General features: G+C 47.6%; 8 protein-coding genes across 8 annotated transcripts; 5 read left to right on the top strand and 3 right to left on the bottom strand.

Moving 5' to 3' along the window:
* Positions 1 to 423: 423 nt before the first annotated feature.
* Positions 424 to 2,517, top strand: EV420DRAFT_1530266 (iron hydrogenase). Its single transcript, XM_060472589.1, has 6 exons — positions 424 to 483; positions 540 to 647; positions 697 to 833; positions 888 to 1,430; positions 1,480 to 1,912; positions 1,953 to 2,517. The coding sequence occupies exons 1-6, from the start codon at positions 463 to 465 to the stop codon at positions 2,466 to 2,468; spliced, it is 1,758 nt and encodes a 585-aa protein (XP_060332993.1). The 5' UTR covers positions 424 to 462; the 3' UTR covers positions 2,469 to 2,517.
* A 529-nt stretch (positions 2,518 to 3,046) lies between these two features.
* On the top strand, positions 3,047 to 5,762 carry EV420DRAFT_1628535 (syntaxin-like t-SNARE protein TLG2). The gene is made up of 8 exons (XM_060476065.1): positions 3,047 to 3,304; positions 3,475 to 3,556; positions 3,606 to 3,819; positions 3,877 to 4,072; positions 4,234 to 4,343; positions 4,814 to 5,052; positions 5,115 to 5,247; positions 5,284 to 5,762. The coding sequence occupies exons 1-8, from the start codon at positions 3,196 to 3,198 to the stop codon at positions 5,356 to 5,358; spliced, it is 1,158 nt and encodes a 385-aa protein (XP_060332992.1). The 5' UTR covers positions 3,047 to 3,195; the 3' UTR covers positions 5,359 to 5,762.
* A 1,144-nt stretch (positions 5,763 to 6,906) lies between these two features.
* On the bottom strand, positions 6,907 to 7,494 carry EV420DRAFT_1530245 (uncharacterized protein). The gene has a single exon (XM_060472588.1). It carries the CDS (start codon positions 7,407 to 7,409, stop codon positions 7,047 to 7,049), a length of 363 nt encoding a protein of 120 aa, XP_060332991.1. The 5' UTR covers positions 7,410 to 7,494; the 3' UTR covers positions 6,907 to 7,046.
* Positions 7,479 to 11,094, top strand: EV420DRAFT_179086 (Mechanosensitive ion channel-domain-containing protein). Its single transcript, XM_060481110.1, has 15 exons — positions 7,479 to 8,055; positions 8,112 to 8,240; positions 8,296 to 8,683; positions 8,745 to 8,944; positions 8,995 to 9,011; positions 9,070 to 9,142; positions 9,204 to 9,373; positions 9,423 to 9,552; positions 9,612 to 9,660; positions 9,713 to 9,918; positions 9,966 to 9,995; positions 10,058 to 10,193; positions 10,247 to 10,324; positions 10,379 to 10,600; positions 10,657 to 11,094. Exons 1-15 carry the CDS (start codon positions 7,594 to 7,596, stop codon positions 10,860 to 10,862), a joined length of 2,496 nt encoding a protein of 831 aa, XP_060332990.1. The 5' UTR covers positions 7,479 to 7,593; the 3' UTR covers positions 10,863 to 11,094.
* On the bottom strand, positions 10,761 to 12,433 carry EV420DRAFT_1668570 (DNA-directed RNA polymerase II, subunit 3; the record flags this gene model as incomplete). Its single annotated transcript, XM_060479010.1, has 7 exons — positions 10,761 to 11,329; positions 11,382 to 11,636; positions 11,683 to 11,762; positions 11,818 to 12,013; positions 12,066 to 12,187; positions 12,238 to 12,287; positions 12,342 to 12,433. 7 exons carry the CDS (start codon positions 12,431 to 12,433, stop codon positions 11,015 to 11,017), a joined length of 1,110 nt encoding a protein of 369 aa, XP_060332989.1. The 3' UTR covers positions 10,761 to 11,014.
* A 1,188-nt stretch (positions 12,434 to 13,621) lies between these two features.
* EV420DRAFT_178439 (uncharacterized protein) lies at positions 13,622 to 16,628 on the top strand. Its single transcript, XM_060481108.1, has 19 exons — positions 13,622 to 13,865; positions 13,911 to 14,156; positions 14,209 to 14,356; positions 14,408 to 14,700; positions 14,751 to 14,815; positions 14,865 to 14,993; positions 15,048 to 15,108; positions 15,158 to 15,164; positions 15,212 to 15,247; positions 15,300 to 15,434; positions 15,485 to 15,530; positions 15,589 to 15,626; positions 15,685 to 15,771; positions 15,829 to 15,869; positions 15,918 to 16,013; positions 16,072 to 16,100; positions 16,156 to 16,328; positions 16,384 to 16,436; positions 16,486 to 16,628. The coding sequence occupies exons 1-19, from the start codon at positions 13,835 to 13,837 to the stop codon at positions 16,587 to 16,589; spliced, it is 1,818 nt and encodes a 605-aa protein (XP_060332988.1). The 5' UTR covers positions 13,622 to 13,834; the 3' UTR covers positions 16,590 to 16,628.
* Positions 16,376 to 16,991, bottom strand: EV420DRAFT_178678 (uncharacterized protein). The gene has a single exon (XM_060481109.1). The coding sequence runs from the start codon at positions 16,930 to 16,932 to the stop codon at positions 16,618 to 16,620; it is 315 nt and encodes a 104-aa protein (XP_060332987.1). The 5' UTR covers positions 16,933 to 16,991; the 3' UTR covers positions 16,376 to 16,617.
* A 132-nt stretch (positions 16,992 to 17,123) lies between these two features.
* On the top strand, positions 17,124 to 19,295 carry EV420DRAFT_1477929 (uncharacterized protein; the record flags this gene model as incomplete). Its single annotated transcript, XM_060469451.1, has 4 exons — positions 17,124 to 18,459; positions 18,497 to 18,533; positions 18,588 to 18,804; positions 18,840 to 19,295. The coding sequence occupies 4 exons, from the start codon at positions 17,124 to 17,126 to the stop codon at positions 19,293 to 19,295; spliced, it is 2,046 nt and encodes a 681-aa protein (XP_060332986.1).
* Positions 19,296 to 19,310: the final 15 nt, after the last annotated feature.

Below are 19,310 nucleotides of genomic sequence, written 5' to 3'. Positions count from 1 at the left end.
CTGCAAAATTATGCCGACGACCGCTGTTCTCTCCTGTGTCAGTTGTCCAACCGACTATGTCGCTCAAAATTTCTGCGGAGTGTGTGTACTGCGCTGGGAAAGAGGCCGATGAAAACTAGTAATGAAGTGATCCGTTACTCTTATACTCACGCCACAGACGCGTCGATGCCGAATCACATTAAATAAATACCAGCGTCTTTTGCAAGCAACTTTGTGTGAAGCATGCTGTAAGACGGTACCTCCCCAGGTAGTCGTGTGTCCCAATGTTTCCGGGACTGATGGTAGTATTGTAGTATGCTTTTAAGTGCTATGTCAGCCGTGAGTTGGTACTGGGTGGACAGGACCCGGGTAGGCGACCACGAAGCCACGTGGGCATTCAGCGATCGGCCGAACCTCGGGCCCGTTCAGAATTCAGATCTTACTCATTGACTTCCATCTTGGTCCTATATTCACAAAATCTTAATGGCATTCTCTGGTGCGCTAGTAGGTTTTTGTATTTGTCGGCTTTGCGGGAGAAGTGATGATTACTATCTTCGCAGACATTGACAGATCTAAACGATTTTCTTGGCCCTTCTCAGGCGTGCATAAAACCTGTCGAACAGACCAATTCTATATCAGGGACTGAGAAAGATGCAGGTGCTGCTGCTGTCCGTAAATTGTTTCTATTATAATCTTACGAATTCTCATCATCTTTAGACAGAAATCCGAGTTGATTCCAGCGGGTCCTATTACGAAGTTTCCACTGATGGATTATCAAGTTCTCGCCAAAGCTCGAGCTCAGGGAAAAAGCTGGAACAAGCTCAGGTCAATTTGAATGACTGCCTAGCCTGCAGGTATGTTTTATTGCTACTTTTTGCATTCTCCATTCATCATCTTCACCACCCCAGCGGGTGCATCACCTCTGCCGAGTCCGTTCTGATCACACTACAATCCCATATCGAAGTTCTCAAAGTCCTTGAATCAAACCCTTCGTCAGAATTCTGTGACGGCCGAATAACACCAGTGATGTCCATTGCCCCTCAATCCCTTGCATCACTTGCTGCATCATTATCAGAATCATCTTCAACGCATTCGCGAGTATCGCCACGTCAGGTCCTGCGAAGACTTCGCAGCTTTTGCAAGGATGTTTTAGGTTTCGCCTACGTGTTCGATACAACATTTGCCAGACATTTGGCCTTGAGGGAGCATGTGATGGAGTTCGTGGAGCGACAAGAAACACACCGTATCAAGGACTCCATGGACTCCATAGGTGATAGCCAGGAAGCGTCGGATGGACGCTTGCCGATGCTTGCCAGCGCATGTCCTGGTTGGATATGTTATGCAGAGAAGGCCCACTCGGAAATGCTTCCTTTCATAGCGCAGACTAAGAGTCCTCAGCAGGTCATGGGAACGCTAGTTAAGAATTGGATGGGTAGCAAGCGGGGAAAATTGTGTGTACTCCGTGCTTTTCCCCGGTTATCTGATTCTTATAATTTCCAGACCGCACAAAATATACCATGTTTCTGTGATGCCTTGTTATGACAAAAAATTAGAAGCGTCCCGTAGTGACTTCTACAACGAAGTGTATGCAACGCGGGATGTCGATTGTGTCATCACAACCGGGGAGCTTGAGCTGATGATGCGAGAGAAAGGCTGGGATCTGTCTAAATCAGTTCCCGGAGAACTGGATGTCCCAGTCTCCCCAGCGCCAGATCCAAAGAATGTCTCGGAAGACACTTTCCCCGAGCTGATCAACCACCCAGGCTCGTCCTCCGGTTCCTATCTCCAGGCGATTATATCCCATGTGGTGAAGACGTCGGAAATGCCTTTGGTTCTCTCCGTCAGACAGATGAGAAACTCTGACTACGAAGAATATATCTTACGGACGGAAGTAGCGGATGGTGTTGGTCAGGTCGTTTTCAAAGGAGCCAAGGTGCTATGGGTTCCGAAATTTGCAAAATGTGGTCAGGAAGGTAGGCAAGGAGAAGGGAGTCCGCGTGGGGACGGGTGCAGCTGGCAGACTGGCCGGTGTAGCTGCGAGCCGCAGGATCAAGAGAGGCGCCGGAAACAACGGTGTAAAAGAACGACCATACGATTATGTCGAGGTCATGGCGTGTCCAGGAGGCTGTGTTAATGGCGGCGGACAATTGAAGGCACCGTCGACAATAATGAAAGACATTGATGATGAAGGCTACACGCGAAATTGGAGCGATGCCGGGGTCGAGATGCAGAACCCCCGATGGGGAAACAAGGAATGGACCCGGAAAGTCGAAGAGGTGTACTGGGAAGAGTCGCCACCCCCAGAAGTTACCAATGGGGCTCTAGAGTGGGCGCCTGTGGAAACACGATGTATAGGGCCGGTTGTCAGCGTGTATGACGAGCTTATTACGAGAATTCTGTCGGAAGCTAATGACGTTGGGCGGAACTCGTTCCGAACTCAATATCGAGCAGTCGAGAATGAGGTAGTTGGTCTGGCAGTCAAGTGGTAGAAATTACTGTAGTTGGGCGCGTAATGCATTATGAAGATTAGATGAGCATTATTAAATACTAGCGAATTGAAGATTGGGGTGGTACGTATATGAAAGTACTGATACAAGACTAAATATATAGATCAACTACGAAAGCGATGTAAGAGTACAGAGAGCATGGATGCAGTGGTGCAGTGGAAAGATGTTGGAAGGAATCTAGAGCAGAGGCTAGATGGAAGGGCGAGTATTGCAGCAGGCAAAGCCTAAGCTTTATGTACGGGGCCGTGATCCGGGGCCTCTGTACCAATATTCGCACTGAGTACAGTAGTCGGCGGTGGTACGAGTAACAGTCTCTCCACGGTCAGGACCATAATACTACCATCACGTAAGAAACACGCCAACGAAACGTATTCAACACGTACACGATTGCATCCCGAGTTCGAACAATCATGGTTGGGGTCAGAAGAAGGATGTCGAACTGAATGAATACATCGACTGCTGCCACAATCTATCTTCCGGATTGTCCTAGTCTACGATTGTCATTGATGAGCGCAGCGTTTGGTCAACTTTCGGAGTCGATAATACTTTGATATAGTGACCACAACCGTGCTTGGTGCCTTCGCTGGAAAGAGAACGGTCAGCTGACTGACAACATTCACGACACAGCACGTACGTTTCGAGATTGCACATTTCGATAAACGAGGATGGGAAGAATTGCGTTAAAGGACAAGGGGTGGGGGGCGATGAGATGGACCTCCTCATCGACGGGACTTTATACGAGACATGCGAGATCCGGCAAGTCCGGCGGAGATCAAATAAATCACAATTTCAAACTTTGTCAACCTGTCACACGTTTGGTATTTTTAAGATTTTAATATTCATTTTTGGATTATTTCTATTATTTGGAGTAGCGTGACGCTCCTTTTTTGGCAGCTCCTTCCATGAATCCTACCACTCGCTCCAGGACAGGCCTCTTCCTCTCTTACCGCGACTCCCGCGCGTCTTCGACCCGTTTCTCTCGTTCCAGAATCACATTTGACTGATACCGACGATGAGCAACAGCAGCTCATCAACCACCACACAGTCGACATGGATCTGCCTCCGAAATGGTTTCTTCCTCTGTTCGCCATTGCCTCCGGACACTAATCTGCTTCTTAGGGTGGACATCTCCGAACAAGTACAGCTAATTCTTGCCGACACTCAGGCGAAAAGCAAGTCCCTACTTTGTTCAGTTACAGGTCCATTCTCAGCGTGCTGTGTACCAACAGTTACTGCTGTCGAAAAGTTACACGCGAAACACGTACTCCCCGGATTTACGGACCGGTCTCACGAAGAGCAGGAAATCGAAGCTGCCACGACAGATATAACCAAGGTCAGCCTTTTCCGTTACTTCTAGTTGTCCTATCTTTCGAACCAGTTACCTTGCAAGAATTTCCGACAATGTCAGTCGCTAATTCAACGCATTGGCGCCGTCTCCGTATCCCATACTTTTCCCCCATCACAAACCGAGGCCCAGACTCTAGAGTATGAAATCCAGGCGTCTAAGAATGTCCAGCGTGGCCTTGCTGCAAAGGTACAAGAATTGAGCGCCACATTCCGAAAGAAACAGCGTGTATACATGGAAAGTTAGTCCTCGCCGCGTTTTTCTCCTCTTGCATCAATCCGTCGCTTCCCCGTGTTCCGATTTTATCTTGTGTTCATCGCAGTCTGCGTGATCGATTCAATCACGCGACCCTCGTGGAGTTAACTTTTCAGCGCTTTCTTGTACTGATCTTTTTCTTTGCAGAACTACAAGGTCATGCGATCAAAAACCAGGATCTCCTGATCGCCTCAGGAACGATATCACTCAGAGGTTCTGAAGGTCTCAGTGCTGTCGATGATGATGTCGAAGCTGCCGTAAGTTTTCATTTCTCTTCATCGCGAGTTCATTCTCATTGTTTTACTTCGTTTTCGTGTACGTTCTCTATCCTCCGATGTCATTCATTTCCATTATCCATTTTTTCTGCTGCGTTCTTAATGATCTCCCGATCTTACACCGCGCGGATATTCATGAATGAATGAATCAACAACCTCGTCTTGTTTCACTTCCGACCTCCCTCCGCTATAAACATCACATGAAACTCGTCCCTTTTGCCATACACCTACTGACATTGTACAATCACATTGCATCCTTGTGGGTCATGGACTATTTTGGCTTTGTACCCTGGCTGGTTGATTATCCATCGCCATCGTCACTTTTTTCCACATTAATCGGGCACCCTGGTCTAAAAAAACCTCATTGTCGGCTTGTTCTCCTTTACGGCCCTGGTTCTCGCTTGCTCCGGCCGTGATTAATGGCATACCCCTACTGTCATTATCGTTAATAGACCCACACGCGATCGCAGTCGCTTTCTCTAACCCAAGCTAATCCTAGCATCGACCTCCAGACCCGTGATCGAGAGCTGACGGAAATCGCAAATTCTATCGCGTCTCTGGCGGAGCTGTTCAAAGACCTTTCTGTGTTGGTGATTGACCAGGGGACAATACTAGACAGTGTGGAGTACAATATTGAGCAGACTGCTGCTCATGTGAGCGAAGCAGTCCAGGAGCTGAACACGGCGACACGGTATTTATTTTCATATGTCTTCTTCTCTGATTCGATCATCGCTCATCTCTTTTGTTGACCAGATACCAGAAAAGTACAGGTCGACGGAAATGCATTTTTCTTCTTTTACTCATCATTTTTGGGCTCATCATTGTTATCATTTTCAAACCTAAGCGACATCACTTATCGTCACCACCTCCTTCCTCCTCGGAACCAGTTCTTTCATTACGCGGTGTAGATTTTCTGTCGGAGAAATCAACAGAACGTTCACTGCCGGATAGCAGGTTTTTGCGGCTGTCTAGGATACGTCGATGGACAAATACATAGGTCTGGACATGTAATAAACTCTGGATTTGTACGTTTCTTTGTTATGCCAGAGCTAGGAGACGAAAGAAACGCGGGTGTAGATAAGCACTCAAGGAACTCTGATCCATATCGATATTGCAGCCACTGCCAGCCAGCCGATATTGCGCACGTTCAGCTGATCCGTTATTTGGCAACAACTTCCGGTAAATACAGGCCGCAGGGGGGGGCATGTAAAGGGGGGTGCGTGACAGCTGTATCCAGGAACTCCAGAGACTCGAAATATGCAAAAAAAAAAAAAAACCGATGAAACTTGACGCGCTTGACGACAGTCGTCTTGGCGGGTCAAAATCTAGCTCCGAGTCCGAGAGCGTCAAGAGGCACTAGTACTACGTCATTCCAATTGATCGTGATCGTGTTCCAATAGGACAGCGCGAGCCCGAAAATATGCACACCTTGCGCCCACAGTAATGAGGACCTAATTTTGGGCTCGGAGTTAAAAGGCATCGAAACCATAGCCTCCAGGAAGAGATTGGAAGGATTTTTTCGGATGGAAGGCGTCCGAGCAGAGGCGAGCTAGCAACGAGGACCAAGATAACTTGATAAATGGGTTGATAAAATGCATGGCCGGCACAGCTGTACTTGTGACGCCAAATTTATAATGCTTGGCGTAAAAATGCGACCAGGTGGTGTCCTTTTGTGATTTTACATGACTCTAAGGTGTTTCGTCTCAATGCCTGAAGAATAATTAGGACGGGGATGTCGAAGGTCGCCGAATTAAATCCCGCCGGGGTAATGTCCCAGGTTTCTCTGCCGTACAATCAATATAATATAATATTGACGTTCCCGTCGGAGCGATTGCAGGTCTAGATACGACCCTGAATATCTTTGACTGTAATCTAGATATTTCTTTACGCTTACTGAACACATGGTGAACGCACTCATTATGCACGTATTTTTTTCTCTGTTGAGTTGTGCTTCTCTACAAGCTGCACGACAGGCTACAAAGAGCCCCGTCGTTATTTCTGTCTTTTATCTTGATAAGATACTTGCTTCCCGGTACGAGCTAGGGCTAGAGACTTGAAATTCGGGATGAATAAATGTGTAGTTGGAGGTAGTTCCTAGCACATTTGAAGTAGGTAGGTCGCCTGGACCACGGGACTTACCTCGAGGATGATATTGGCATGGCAAAACGCCTTTGTCTAGATTTGCATGCCTATAGATAACGTATTGCTGAAAGCATTTGGATAAAGCTGAATAGTAACAGGATAAACGCCACAGGCGCAGCAGCGAAGGCGCCATTAATAAATGTCTGTTATGGCGTCAAAGTCATTGCAAAGATAGGATGAATAGTATCAGTGCATAACACGAGTCCCCTCCATCTTTCCCTTCGAAAAGATTGATGTGCTCAAGCGTAAAGGGCAGGCTGGCCCGGAAATTGACTATCCTCCGACTCTGAAAGAGGTCAGTAATACGTGCATGCATTTCGGTCACGCACACGTCCCTCAAACACTTGATAATGATCGTTCAAAATAACATCATTCTCAACGTGTCGCAATGGTACTCCATTTCCCTTTCTCGACCCATAAACGTTGCTGACGCTCACATGTAAGTGACATAAATCATAGAGGTGCCAGTAATAAAGGGCGCTTACGCAAATTAGAGGTGAGTTGGGTCATCAAGGTTTCCTTAGCCGATCCTCAGGCAGGCAGTTATACCTCGATAAAAGTCTCAGTGCCGAACCTTGGAAAAATAGCCAAAAGGGTTGTGATGTATTGGGGGGAACTTGTCAGAAAGAGTACAAACGAAAAGTAAGCAACCATGACCTTGTAAAGGGAAAACACCTGTAATATTCGTTCGAAGATAAAATAATGAACGAGCACAAATTGGACGAGCAGAATCGAAAACCTATCAAAACATGGAAGCGATCCAGGAGAGCTTGGACTTGGCAGAGCGCCGAAAAACCGCCTTGATCCTTCTGAGCAGACCGTGGAGAGGAAGAATCGCTGTGAGCAGCCACTGGCAGTAGAAGATTCTGACCAAGAAAAGCTGCGCTCCTTTGGATTCTGCAACATTCCAATTGGTGCTGGTAGAACGCAAAGAAGAAATCATGAGATGCAAGTAAAAGGGGAAAGGTTTCCTAATGCGGCCTTGTTGTTAAGGAACAGCTCGGCTCCCAAGTATTCCCCTGGTGGACTACCGTAATTGCTCGCAAAACTGGCAAATTTCCCTGCAGCTAACGAAAGGTAAGGCAACGGGATGAACCCTTTACGGTCACCAGCACGGTCAGGATACGACCCGGTTAGCTTGGAGCATCCCGACTCCCATATCAGGGGTGATAGCAACGACGTCGAAAGCGCCCAAAACATTCCTCTTTCCGCTACGTCATCTTCCATGTACCCCCCTGCCCCCCAACAGCGTCGGGGGGCCTCCCCTTCTCAGTCGTCTCTTCCTCTCGGTGCAGGCGCGCCGAAACGGGTACATATTGTTGACGACTCCTTCGACGTCAATGCCAGGTCCCAGAGTTACGATGCTGAAAGCGGTGGATTCTCCAGTCCTTCGATGCCAGAGCCAGTTAAGCCTCCGGCGCACAGCCGAGGGTCCAGCTGGGACATTTTGAACGGTATCAGGAAGTTTGAGCATTCCTACGAAGAATTCGACTCTAGAAATGCAAGCCAGAGCCACTTGGTTTATGCAGATGGGGACATGCCCAATAACAAGGTGCGTAACTACATAAATATGCACGGTGTTTCCATTCTAATGGGTAGAAAATCTAGGTTTCCAAACTATACAATTATTTGCTGAATGTATCAATCGTTTCCAGGTGGATCTTGTTCATTCTACCAATCATGGCTATACTTTGGATCCCAGGTATACTTCAACTCACTACCTTCCCCAATGCCATGGTAAGTCCTCCTCCTTCTTCACTCGGTCTTGAGTAGGCTATATCAACGACTGTAGGTTTGGGGTGTCAAACTTCTTTGGTGGAGTATATGGCTTAGTGTCGTATGGGGCGGGTGGTGGGTCGCTTTGGCTGGTTCACGTCTATTACCACCTATCATCCGTGCGACCGTCGGCGCAGTAGCCGTGGCTGCAAGAAGATACATCGATTGGGCATCGGCATTACATCGATATGTCGCCCTGTTTGCTTGGTCGCTCGCTAATTGGATTACTTGGAATCCCGTTATCGACAGTCGTCAGAGTTCAGACGCCTCCGAGAAATCTGTCAATATCATCAACCTTATCGGCAAATTGTTGTTCGGTATATACCTTTGTGCGGCGGTGCTGCTGGCTGAGAAATTTGCTATTCAATGGATTGCCGCAAAATTCCATGAACGGTCTTACGCCGGTCAGTGCTAACAATTTTTGTTTGCTTGTTGACCACCTTATTCAATCCTTCCTCCTGACAGAGCGTATCGCTGACCAAAAATTCGCCGTCAGGTCTCTCGTTACTTTATACCGACATTCTTCAGATATACCTGGCCGTTCAGATACCCTGAAGGAGAGCACTTCAAAAGGCATTGCGGCTCCGAGGAAATTTTTTAAACGTGCAATGAAAGGAGTGCGGGTTGCCGCAACAACAACGACATCGGCTTTCGGAAATGTTGCCGTGAGTGCCTTGAGTTGCCAAGCAATAAATACTGATAATCTTTCCTTCAGTCCGAGATTGCTGGCAGGTAGAACCAGCGCTATTTTCACTCTAGACTAATCAGGTTGGCTAATATGCCCTGGCAGTTCGGTGCTCCAGCCAAACTCTCCACAAGCAATGGTCAAGACTGCTTTGGAATCAGCCAACAAGTCTCGTTTGGTATGTTCAAGATAAAGCGTTATCCAAAATAACGACAATTCCCTCAAATGTATGATTTTAGCTCGCTCGCCGGCTCTTTTATTCCTTTGTCAAGCCTGGCTCCGATTGGCTCTTCGTCGAAGATATTGCGCAATTTTTCCCGACCCCAGACGAAGCCGATCAAGTGTTCGCACTTTTTGATAAAGATTCAAACGGTGATGCATCTAGGGATGAGGTTGAGATGGCTTGCTTGTTTGTGTCCTTCTTACTTCGAGCCATTGTGACCCTGACAGGTGATAAGGGACTTTCATCGAGAACAACTGTCCATCGAGCATTCAATGCAGGACCTGGACAGTGCCGTTGGGCGTCTAGATAACATCTTGATGTCTCTTTATGTCGTTGCCGCTGCTTTGATCATTGCGATTTGCTTGGTATATCTCAATTGTTTGTTCTCGTGACCATGAGCTTCTCACTTTCTTTCCTTCCACAGGAAGCGCAGTTGACGACCTTGATCACTGGCGCTGGAACATTTGTTCTCGGTCAGTTCTTTTTGCCGCGTTGTCAAATCCTTCGTAACCAATAGGCTTTTAGGATTGAGTTGGTTAATTGGATCAAGTCTTTCTGAGGTTCTCACAAGTATCATCTTCCTCTTTATTCGGCATCCCTTCGATGTCGGAGATCGTGTGGATTTGGAGAAGGCGTCCTATACCGTGAAGGAGATCCGCCTCTTGAGTACGATATTTTTGGACTCGAACGGAGTATATGTTCAGGCACCTAACAGCGTACTAAACACTCTGGTATGTTTTGACCTTTTCAAATTCGTATCCTTTTCACCTGTCTTTAGTTCATACAAAATATCCGGCGTAGTCCGCAAGTAAGTCTTTATAATTTCATCAGTCGGAAGTAAATGCCTAATGGAAATCGAATTGTCATCAGATGAGCGAGACGTTCACCTTTGACGTCAGCTACGCAACGTCATTCGAAGATTTGGAACGACTCCGAGAGAAAATGCTTGCCTTCGTCAAGGGAGAAAGGCGTGATTACCAGCCGGTGTTTGATGTAGCGGTCGTTGGTACGATTTTTGCGATTGTTTTGTGAAGATAAGGATTTACTGAAGGTTTAAAGATTTTCCTGATCAAGAAAAGATGACTCTTTCGGCGGAAATCAAATACAAAAGCAACGGCCAGCAGGGTGGTTTGAAAGGTTAAAAAGTTCCTTTGACGCGCGGTTGATGGAACTTAAATATTTCCATTCCAGCCAAACGCAGAAACAAATGGATCTGTGCATTGAAGTCGGTCCTGGCAGACCTGCACATTTATGGCCCGACCGGCAATCCAGATAAAGAACCTGCAACTAAACGTTACACCAAGGTTCCTTGGGAGAAAGTTGAAGCTGACAATAGAAAAAAGGCAACGGAGATGCCGCTCGTACCTGCTGAACCTGTTGGGGGTTGGCATTTGTCGGGCTCGAACCTAATAGGTCGGTCATCTCCTTTCGTATGGCGTCACTTATCCTGATATCTTTGGATCTACTAGTTGGAGGTGCTGAAGACGACGTCTTTGGCGAAGCCGATGAGCTTCATATGACGAGTCCTCGCCGAGGACTCTCTGACGATTCGGGGCTCCCGACTGCCTCTTCAGCTGTCCGTATGCCAAGTGCGATGACTATGCCGACTTCCGGATCATCTAGTGCTGTGAATATTGCAGGAGCGGATTTCATCGAGATGAAGCCACGCTCATGAGGTTAAGCTGGAATTGACCGGACTCTTTTGCCGAGGTGATATAGTCGGACACTGCTAAGTATCTTTGAGACTGAGATCTATATGGAACTTTCTGGATTTTTACGAAATAACTACTTACATATAGATTACAAACATAACTCTAACGATCCAGACTACACGGTCCATCCATTTGATTGCTGTTCAGGACTTGACCAACCACCGGACCCACCCCATGCACTTGTAGCGCCCCCGGAAGTTGGACTAGCACCTCCCCACGCACTTGCACCTCCTCGGGAGGGGCTAGAACTACCGCCCCATCCACCCGAATCACCCCACCCGCCGCCACCACCACCACCTCCTCCCCAAGCGTCCGCTGCCTGGGCGGGGACTGCAAGTTGCTGGTCTTGGCCATTGATCATGTCAACTTCCGTATCATGCTTGAGACCTAAAATAAGGTTGGCCAATTTTGTTTGCAGTTCCTTGAGGCCCTACCAGATGACTTTTGAGACCAGTATGTCGTGGAAGTGATGATGTACAAACCTTCATGACAACCTCCTGAGGACCCAAACTTCCATCTGTCTCCACTTCGAAGTAGAATTTTCTAGGTTTTGCGTTGAAATCAAAAACTTCGTCATCGCGTGGTGGGTCTTCTTCGCGCGCGTTGTCACTGACTGGCCATTCGGCTCTTTCGTCAACTTCAAACCAATGTGTTGTATGTCGCAGTTTGTTATAAGGATCGTATTCAAATGAGACTGCAGAACAAGGTGACCATTTGGCATGTTCTTTAGCGATACCCTTTTGTAAAGGTCAGTAGCTGTCGGCACAAGGATCAAGAAGTGACCTTTTTTGCAATGCATTTCATCTTCAATGCTTGTCCCTTTCGTATTTTACAAATAAGCACAGGAGGCACTCCTGGTCTATCTAGAGGGAGATCACAAGGTCGGCTCCCAAAAACTAGAGCGGAGGACAATCTTACTTTTCCCAACAGGATGTCCGAAGTCAGCCGTTCTCTTTGTAAGCTCATCGCCGCCATCTGCCGCATAGATATCAGTGGGTGCGGCTACTACGTCAAGATGATTGCTTGTTATATCCATGGTGATGGCTTCATTGCAGGACACGTCCAATATCAGTTGAATTGAACAGTATGCACAAAACGACATGCATGTACAATCCTTGAACGATATTAAGCTGTAATAGAGCAGTTATAGGACTGGTGCCACGCACCCTGTTGTACTTCATCGCCTCATCGCAGTTGGTGCTGACCAAGGGCACCATTCCAAGTCTGTGGCAAATGAACTCGTCAGGCAAGACTGATGTATTGGCCTCCACTTCAACCATATCAATTGCTTATTACAGAATAAGCAAGAATTCATTAGGACAGCAACTTGATTCTCACCAATGGTAGGAATGTCTGCCATCATCACCCTCCGGAGAGAATTAGCAAAACTAGCATCAAGGCTTAGTTAGGCACGATAATACGCGCACAAAAAGGCGGCGCACGCAAGGTCGACATTTTCGAGAACAAAGTCTGCTTTGTCTTTTTTGAGGTCGCGGATACGGACAGTGGGCTCGGGGTCGTCTTGGCTCTGCATGGTGGTAAGAACTAAGCCAGGACAATGGCCTTTAGAAGTAATAAGGCCAAATAAGCGATCACATCTTGATTAATAACTGTGAATCCATCCAAATATCCATTCCTCCTTCGAGGATGTATGCTCTTTCTTCACTGAGAGTTTTTCGATATTTCGTATATAGGCCCAAAAGGCTAACGCCATTCTAATTTTCCCAATGATGGTTGACTGAGACTCTCACGTTCAAGTTACGATCATATAGACGGCAGATGCCACTAAACAAACCATGAAACTCACGCGTTCAGGTAACTCTTGCCTTCTCTTTGGGGCTGTGATGATGAATTCTTACAGTATTATCACCTTTCGACCTCCAACGGTAGGTGACAACCAGGCATCTGTGACATTCATGGTAGACGGCATGTCAAAGGACTTCCCTGAATTTGAAGAAACTGAGGTTAGTCCTATGTCCGCGGAGAACTCCATCCAGCCCTTGGATGACTGATAAAGATATCCCTCACCACATCCCTTGCTTGATGCTCAGTGGTTTGTTACAGATAGAACATACAGTGAAATAGCTCGCTGCCTAAATGATATGCTTGCGGACAAAAGCACCTTTCGGATATGCCGATTCCTACGAATGGGCCTTCTAGTACTACCGCCCCGCATGGATGCGTGATTTTGGGACACCCTAGACTCAAGGCACGGAGTTGACTGTCGATCTTCAGGACCCAGATTGTGCGTGGCGACATCTCTGGATTAGAACTAGCGGAGGAATCACTTGCCTTGGAACGTGGGTGCTTTCTAATTTCATTGACATAAGAAAGAACTTTTGTGTGAAACATCTTCGTCCGGTAGTTCGGGCATAACATCACATTCCAGGTACTTAGTACTAGTCGTCTTAATTACCCTTTTAGCACCGCCTATAGCAGCTAAACCTTTTTTATTTCTAGACCAATAAATCCGGCAACTTTACAAGTGAGCTCCCAGCCAAGTATAAGGCGTTCGAGACGGTGCCATGCGAGCGGGTGCTGCCAATGGCTTGCACTTAAATGGCCGGACAAATCTGCTCTTTTCCGAGCAGGCTCACTGCGGTTCCTGGATATTTTCCAACATAAAAGGGTTATGTGCTCCAAATCTTCAAAAAGTACGTATAAATTTCCCAAATGCGCCTATTTCTTAATGATTTGTCAAGAAAACATCAGAAACGCTGGATCGACCCATAATCCGTTTAAAGCGCTTCGGCGTAACACAAAAACCGCGGGAACATCGCAGTCCTCGGAGATCTATTCTCACCACTATCACTCGGGTGGCATGCTCAGGATGTTCCATGAATGTCAGGTTGAGGTCTTGGTCTTGTTATAAAAGTTACACCACTGCCCCCCAGACCGCTCCGTTATCCTCCCGAGCTCGACTACGTACATCACCATGTCTTGGCCCAAACGTTCCCTTGCGGAGGGTGAGTACACTTTCGACGCGGTGTATGTGGCTGATATTCCCTCAGCTGAAGCAATTCTATGTGGACCGAGAAGTCCCCATGAGATCGAGACCCGTTTGGTCGACGGAAGGCTACAGCGCGTGTACAAGCATCTAGCACCGTCACTGCGGGATTTCTGGTTATCGTCGGTCAAAAAATATCACAACGACACCTATGTTGTATTCGAAGGGGAGCGGCTCACTTATGGACAAGTCCACGAGTACGCCACAAAGGCTGCTGGCGTGTACTACAGCGCATATGGGATCCGAAAAGGTTGGTAGGCCCACAGTCATAGTCTAAAGACGTCCTGAAGGCTTTTTCACAGGCGATCGGATCTGTATCTGTTCTCGAAACTGCTCGGAGTTTACGATCAACTGGTGGGCTTGCCGTGCGTTGTTTGGCGCTACCACACTAAGTCACTACTTACACTTACACCCAGACCTCCTTGGTGCGGTCCCGGTTCTGGTAAACGCGTAAGGATGCCCCCAGCCGTCATCACATATGTTCACTCATTCAGTGTCTAGGTGGCTTCCTCTGGAGCCTCTGAAATACTGCATCACTCATACGCAATGCAGACTTCTTCTCGTCGACTTGGAGCGGGCTGCTGTCCTGGAGCCTGTCCTTACAGCTATGTGTTCTGAGATAGGTGTGACGGGTGTTCTGGTACTGGATGCATCATGCGATGCATATCTTCGGAAAGGAATGGAGCGCTACCACGACGTCGTCGATAATTTTGTCGGCCATTGGAGGAACGTCCTGGATGACAGATACCCGGTCATTCATCCCGAAGATAATGCTGCGATCATGTTTACTTCAGGTAACATTTTGTTGCTTCTTGAATTCCATTTCTGACTTCGTTGTCAACAGGTACGACTGGCCTTCCCAAAGGGGTGCTAAGCACGCAACGACAGTTTCTAACAAATTCGCTCAATGTAGGCGTCTAATCCGCCTATCTAACAGTTGTTTATTTCGGAGTTGTAGACGGTGGTTGGAAATCGACGAGCTGCCTTACGACGAGGCGAGAACCTCGATTCAACACCTTCCGGCCCGCAAAAGGGTGCGCTGATCGCTGTACCACTGTTCCATGTCACAGGAACAACCAGTTATACCGTTAGCACCGCGTCGTTCTGGTTCATGCGCTTGGTGCTCATTTTTCTAACCCAGATGATGGCGACAATGCTAGGGATGAAGATTGTGCTGATGCGAAAGTGGATAGTCGAAGAAGGCGAGTGGGACCCTTGACGTGCCTATCTAGTCCATTGACAGTTCTTTAGCTGCTAAGTAAACACTCCATCTTATGTTAGTGACGTTTTTCTCACACGATCTAGCTTAATACGCCGCGAGAATGTTTGTGTCGCGGGAGGGTAAGTGACGTCGTGCGTTTTTAGTCGCCGGCTACTAACCATGTTGATGTAGTGTTCCGGCTATGGTGTCCGACCTCATTGATAGCTCCCTCGCGGGATACAGACTAGAGGGACTATTTTTCGGTGGTTCCCCTGCCCCGGAAATCTTAACAGAACGTGCGAGACAGGTCTTCCCTGGCGCCCAAATGTATTTGACAGTTCCAACGCACCAGAACACGCACTAATAGATATATATAGGAGCCAAGGATATGGCCTAACAGAAACCAATTCAATCTCAGTTGGTGTAAGTCGTTGCAATCGTCAACTACCGGCATTTAATTTATGTAATTGTTGGGCAACAGAACGCTGGTGAAGACTACGTGACGCGACCAAGTAGCACGTAAGTCTTGGTCAGTTGAACGTTTTGAATTGTACTAACGTTTTGCGGTTACTTACAGAGGTCGAGCGTGTCCGGTAAATGATATTATGATCATCAATGAAGCTGGAGTGTCCGTGCCTCCCGGTCAAGTCGGCGAAATTTTGATGTGAGTAATATCATTCCTGTATGAAATCGTCTTTGCCTGAACAGCTCATCAATCCAGCCGAGGTCCGAATGTCATGAAAGAGTATTGGCATGATCCGGGTGCGTCAGTTGATGCTGGTTCGAACCGCGGCCCTGACGTTCAGACAGAAGCGACCAGTAAAATATTAACGTCGGACGGATGGCTCAAGTCTGGCGACATTGGGTCGATCGACGAAGAAGGCTTCCTGTATGTCAAAGATCGCAGTAAGTACGATGTCAACGACCAGTGCAGATATGTTCTAACGCACCTTGTTAGTTAAAGACGTTATTATACGAGGCGGAGAGACAATTGTACTGCAAATTCCTCTTTTCCTTATTCCGGCCAAACTCATATGTCTTTCCGTAGTCCTCAGTGTCGATCGAAAACGCGGTCTATACTGATCCTCGGATTTTAGAGGTGGCGGCAGTAGGAGTTCCTGACAAACGCTTGGGGGAGCTGGTTGCTGTTGTGGTTTCCATCAAGGCTCCGTATCGGGGACAAGTAACCGAAGCATCGCTGATGTCAGTAGCCCAGAAAAAGTGAGATTAGGTTTCTCCGACATGTTGCTGTATATGCTTACCATGGTTCAACCAGTTTACCAAGATATGCAATCCCTGTCATGATTATCCTTCGTGACGAGCCGTTTGGTGGGTCGTCTTTCGCCGATGTGCTTAGCCAGATTCTGACACGCTATAGAACTTACTCCATCGGGTAAAATTAAGAAGGGTGAACTGCGAAAGCTCGCTCGCTGGTATTGGGAAAAGCGTTGTGCGAATATTCAACCGACAGCGAACCTATAGGCCTTGATTTTTTATTTTTCGGAAATATCTATTTAGAATGTGTATAATCGAACAGTAATAGCATTAGGAGCAAAAGCTTACCAAAATGCAGGATAGCCGTCGCAAATGTTACCGATAGGTCGAGCACGAAAGGAAGGAGAAATAAATACACAAAGGCGACGAAGGCAAAATGAGTCCATAGAGCCCGGGCTGCCAGCGACTTCGTGCAAGGGAGATGTGTTAAACGACAATCGTACTGAGGGAGGTGTGTGGGGCATGTCAATAAGACGTCCAGGTCCATTTTATGCCTAAAACAAGCTTTGAAGGAGCAGTGAAGACGACCAAAGTCCTCGGACTCATTCATGCTGAAAAGATCGGGTGGATAACCGAAACGCGGGGTAGATATTGAGTTGTCAAATTTCGCACTTCATGTCAGGGCCGAGAGACAGGCTGACATAAGCTATAAAATAGGAGCTAATAATCCAAAACGGGCATGCCAAAAATTTGCGTCAAGCATCCATCAGTCGAAGTGCATTTCCCTTATGTCTCGCCACCATGGACGACGAAGGCCACGTCGACGATACCGATAACGACGCTCGTAACTCTATGCTCTACGTTGACCAGTTTCGTCACCATCTCTCTCAGCTACAAGCACAGACAGACAGAAGTGGGTCGGACTATATCCCTCCAACAGGATATTGGACCCCCTCGGAGAAGGATATTTTCTTCCATGCATTATCCGTATACTCTACTCTACGGCCGGATCTTATTGCAGCGCATCTTCCACACAAATCCGTTGTCGATGTATGCGCATATATCGACCTTCTTGCTGAGGCGTCTGCGAAGGACCAAAATCACTTATCACGATGCGATTTTAATATTTCTATGGAAGTCTCAGAGGACTGGATTCGATTGGAAGAGGTAGAGGGGGCACAGTTGAGCATACATGAAGGGTCATGGGATAATGCGGCGCAACGCAGAGCGAACCAAGAATTCGTCCATCAAGAGGAGACACGGTTATTCGGTGACAATACAGACCATCGCCACCCTTTACGCGACGAGTTCGACTCTTGGAAGAGCACACACGAGGCTTCCTGGGCCAGACTGGACGCCCTGAAATGCATGACCCCCAAGCAGTTGACCGTCCTAGACAGCATTCTTAGCCGAGACGATGATAGCGAAGATACTTTCACGATCGAACTGGCAGGGGACACGGTTTCTCTGGAACAGGTTAAGCCAGTTCAAACAGCCCCTTCCGTGTCGCCTGGGACGTCTGTAGCTGTCGCTGGCACAAGTCAAACGGGTGATCGTGCGGTTGACCCCATTCTAATTGCAGAATCTTCGGCCATGGTAGCAGAGCAGTCGCCTGCAACCACCGCGTTGTCATCGCTCACGCCACCGCCCCCTTCGCCGACACCCTCTCCCTCAATTCCCGATATCGAACCTACTCCAGATCTATCTCAGCTCTCACCGAAATCTCGACGGCGATACCAGAAACGTTTGTACATGAGGCGGAAGCGGGCCGAGGCGAACGGTGGAGAAGTGGTCCATAACATTGGAAAGCTTCGCCCTGGCCGAAAGCAAAAGTCGATGCTCCCGAAGAAAAAGACTATGGAAGAGAAGATAAGTAACGAGTATATTCAATCTGGGGAAGAAAGTTGCGATAACGAAGAAGCACAAAGGCAGCTGAGCAATAATGATCATGGGACAACCACGCAGGAAAGGGATGGTTCATGCGGTCTCAGCACCCAAACGCCGGGAAACACGAGGTGTGCGGAGCAACAGGGTGATGTAGAAGTCGAAGTTAGAGCCGCGGAGACAGAGTTTCATCATCGTCGTGCTTCAGGGAAAATGGAAGCGGCAAAGTTCAAGCAGCTGCTTGAGGAGCGTGGTGTGGATGCTACTTTTTCTGCGCCAGATTGATCTAGGCCTGCTTAACGTCTCTCCACTAGGCAGGCTCATGAAGTATGTTCCTTCGGACACTGAATTTAATAGCGCGTGCTGATGCTTTATTTTAAGGACGTACAAGTCTGTGTATGAAGAACCAACAGATCACCCCACAGTAAACACGACTATATCAGCTGATACGTTTCGCCTGTTGCATGCGATCATCGTAGAATTTACGACCAACGTCATTCGCCGTTCTATCGTCTACCGAGAACAGGATAATCTTCTCAAAGCCAATAGGAAAGTATGGAAAGGTGATAGAAACGTTGGTATTCTCCGTATCATAAGTGTATATTTGTTTAACGCGCCTATCACCTTTGCTAGGATGTTTTTCCCCAGCACATAAAACATGCATTACACATGATGGGGATGCCGCATTTATTGAACTTGATGCGCTCTTTTGGAGGCGACGAGGATGCAATTGACGCGGAAAACGAATCAGTCATCGATACAGAGTCGTCTAACGAAGCTGACGAGAAGGTTGAGGGTGAAGGCGGCAAGGAAGAAGATTCGGATAGTGAATCCGAAGGATCGATTGAATGCGACGAGCAAGAGGATTCTATGACCTTACCTCTGTATCGCGAAATGAACCCAGCAGTCATTCGATTATCGTCATATTTGTGTTCGTCTTCGGAGGATATACTTATGTCGTCTGACACGGACGAAGAGCTGTTAATGGAAGAGCTGGAAGAGGAGTCTGATCTAGACGAGCAGGACACATTGTTAGAACAAAAGTACCAGCAGGATCTATGGGATATGGGATTTCAACCGATAGAGTAAATGCTTCAATGCGCA

Source organism: Desarmillaria tabescens (assembly GCF_030435595.1).
Source record: "Desarmillaria tabescens strain CCBAS 213 chromosome Unknown EV420scaffold_11, whole genome shotgun sequence".
NCBI lineage: Eukaryota > Fungi > Basidiomycota > Agaricomycetes > Agaricales > Physalacriaceae > Desarmillaria > Desarmillaria tabescens.
Note: the sequence above shows the minus strand (reverse complement) of the source record. Positions and strands in the feature narration are given on the sequence as shown.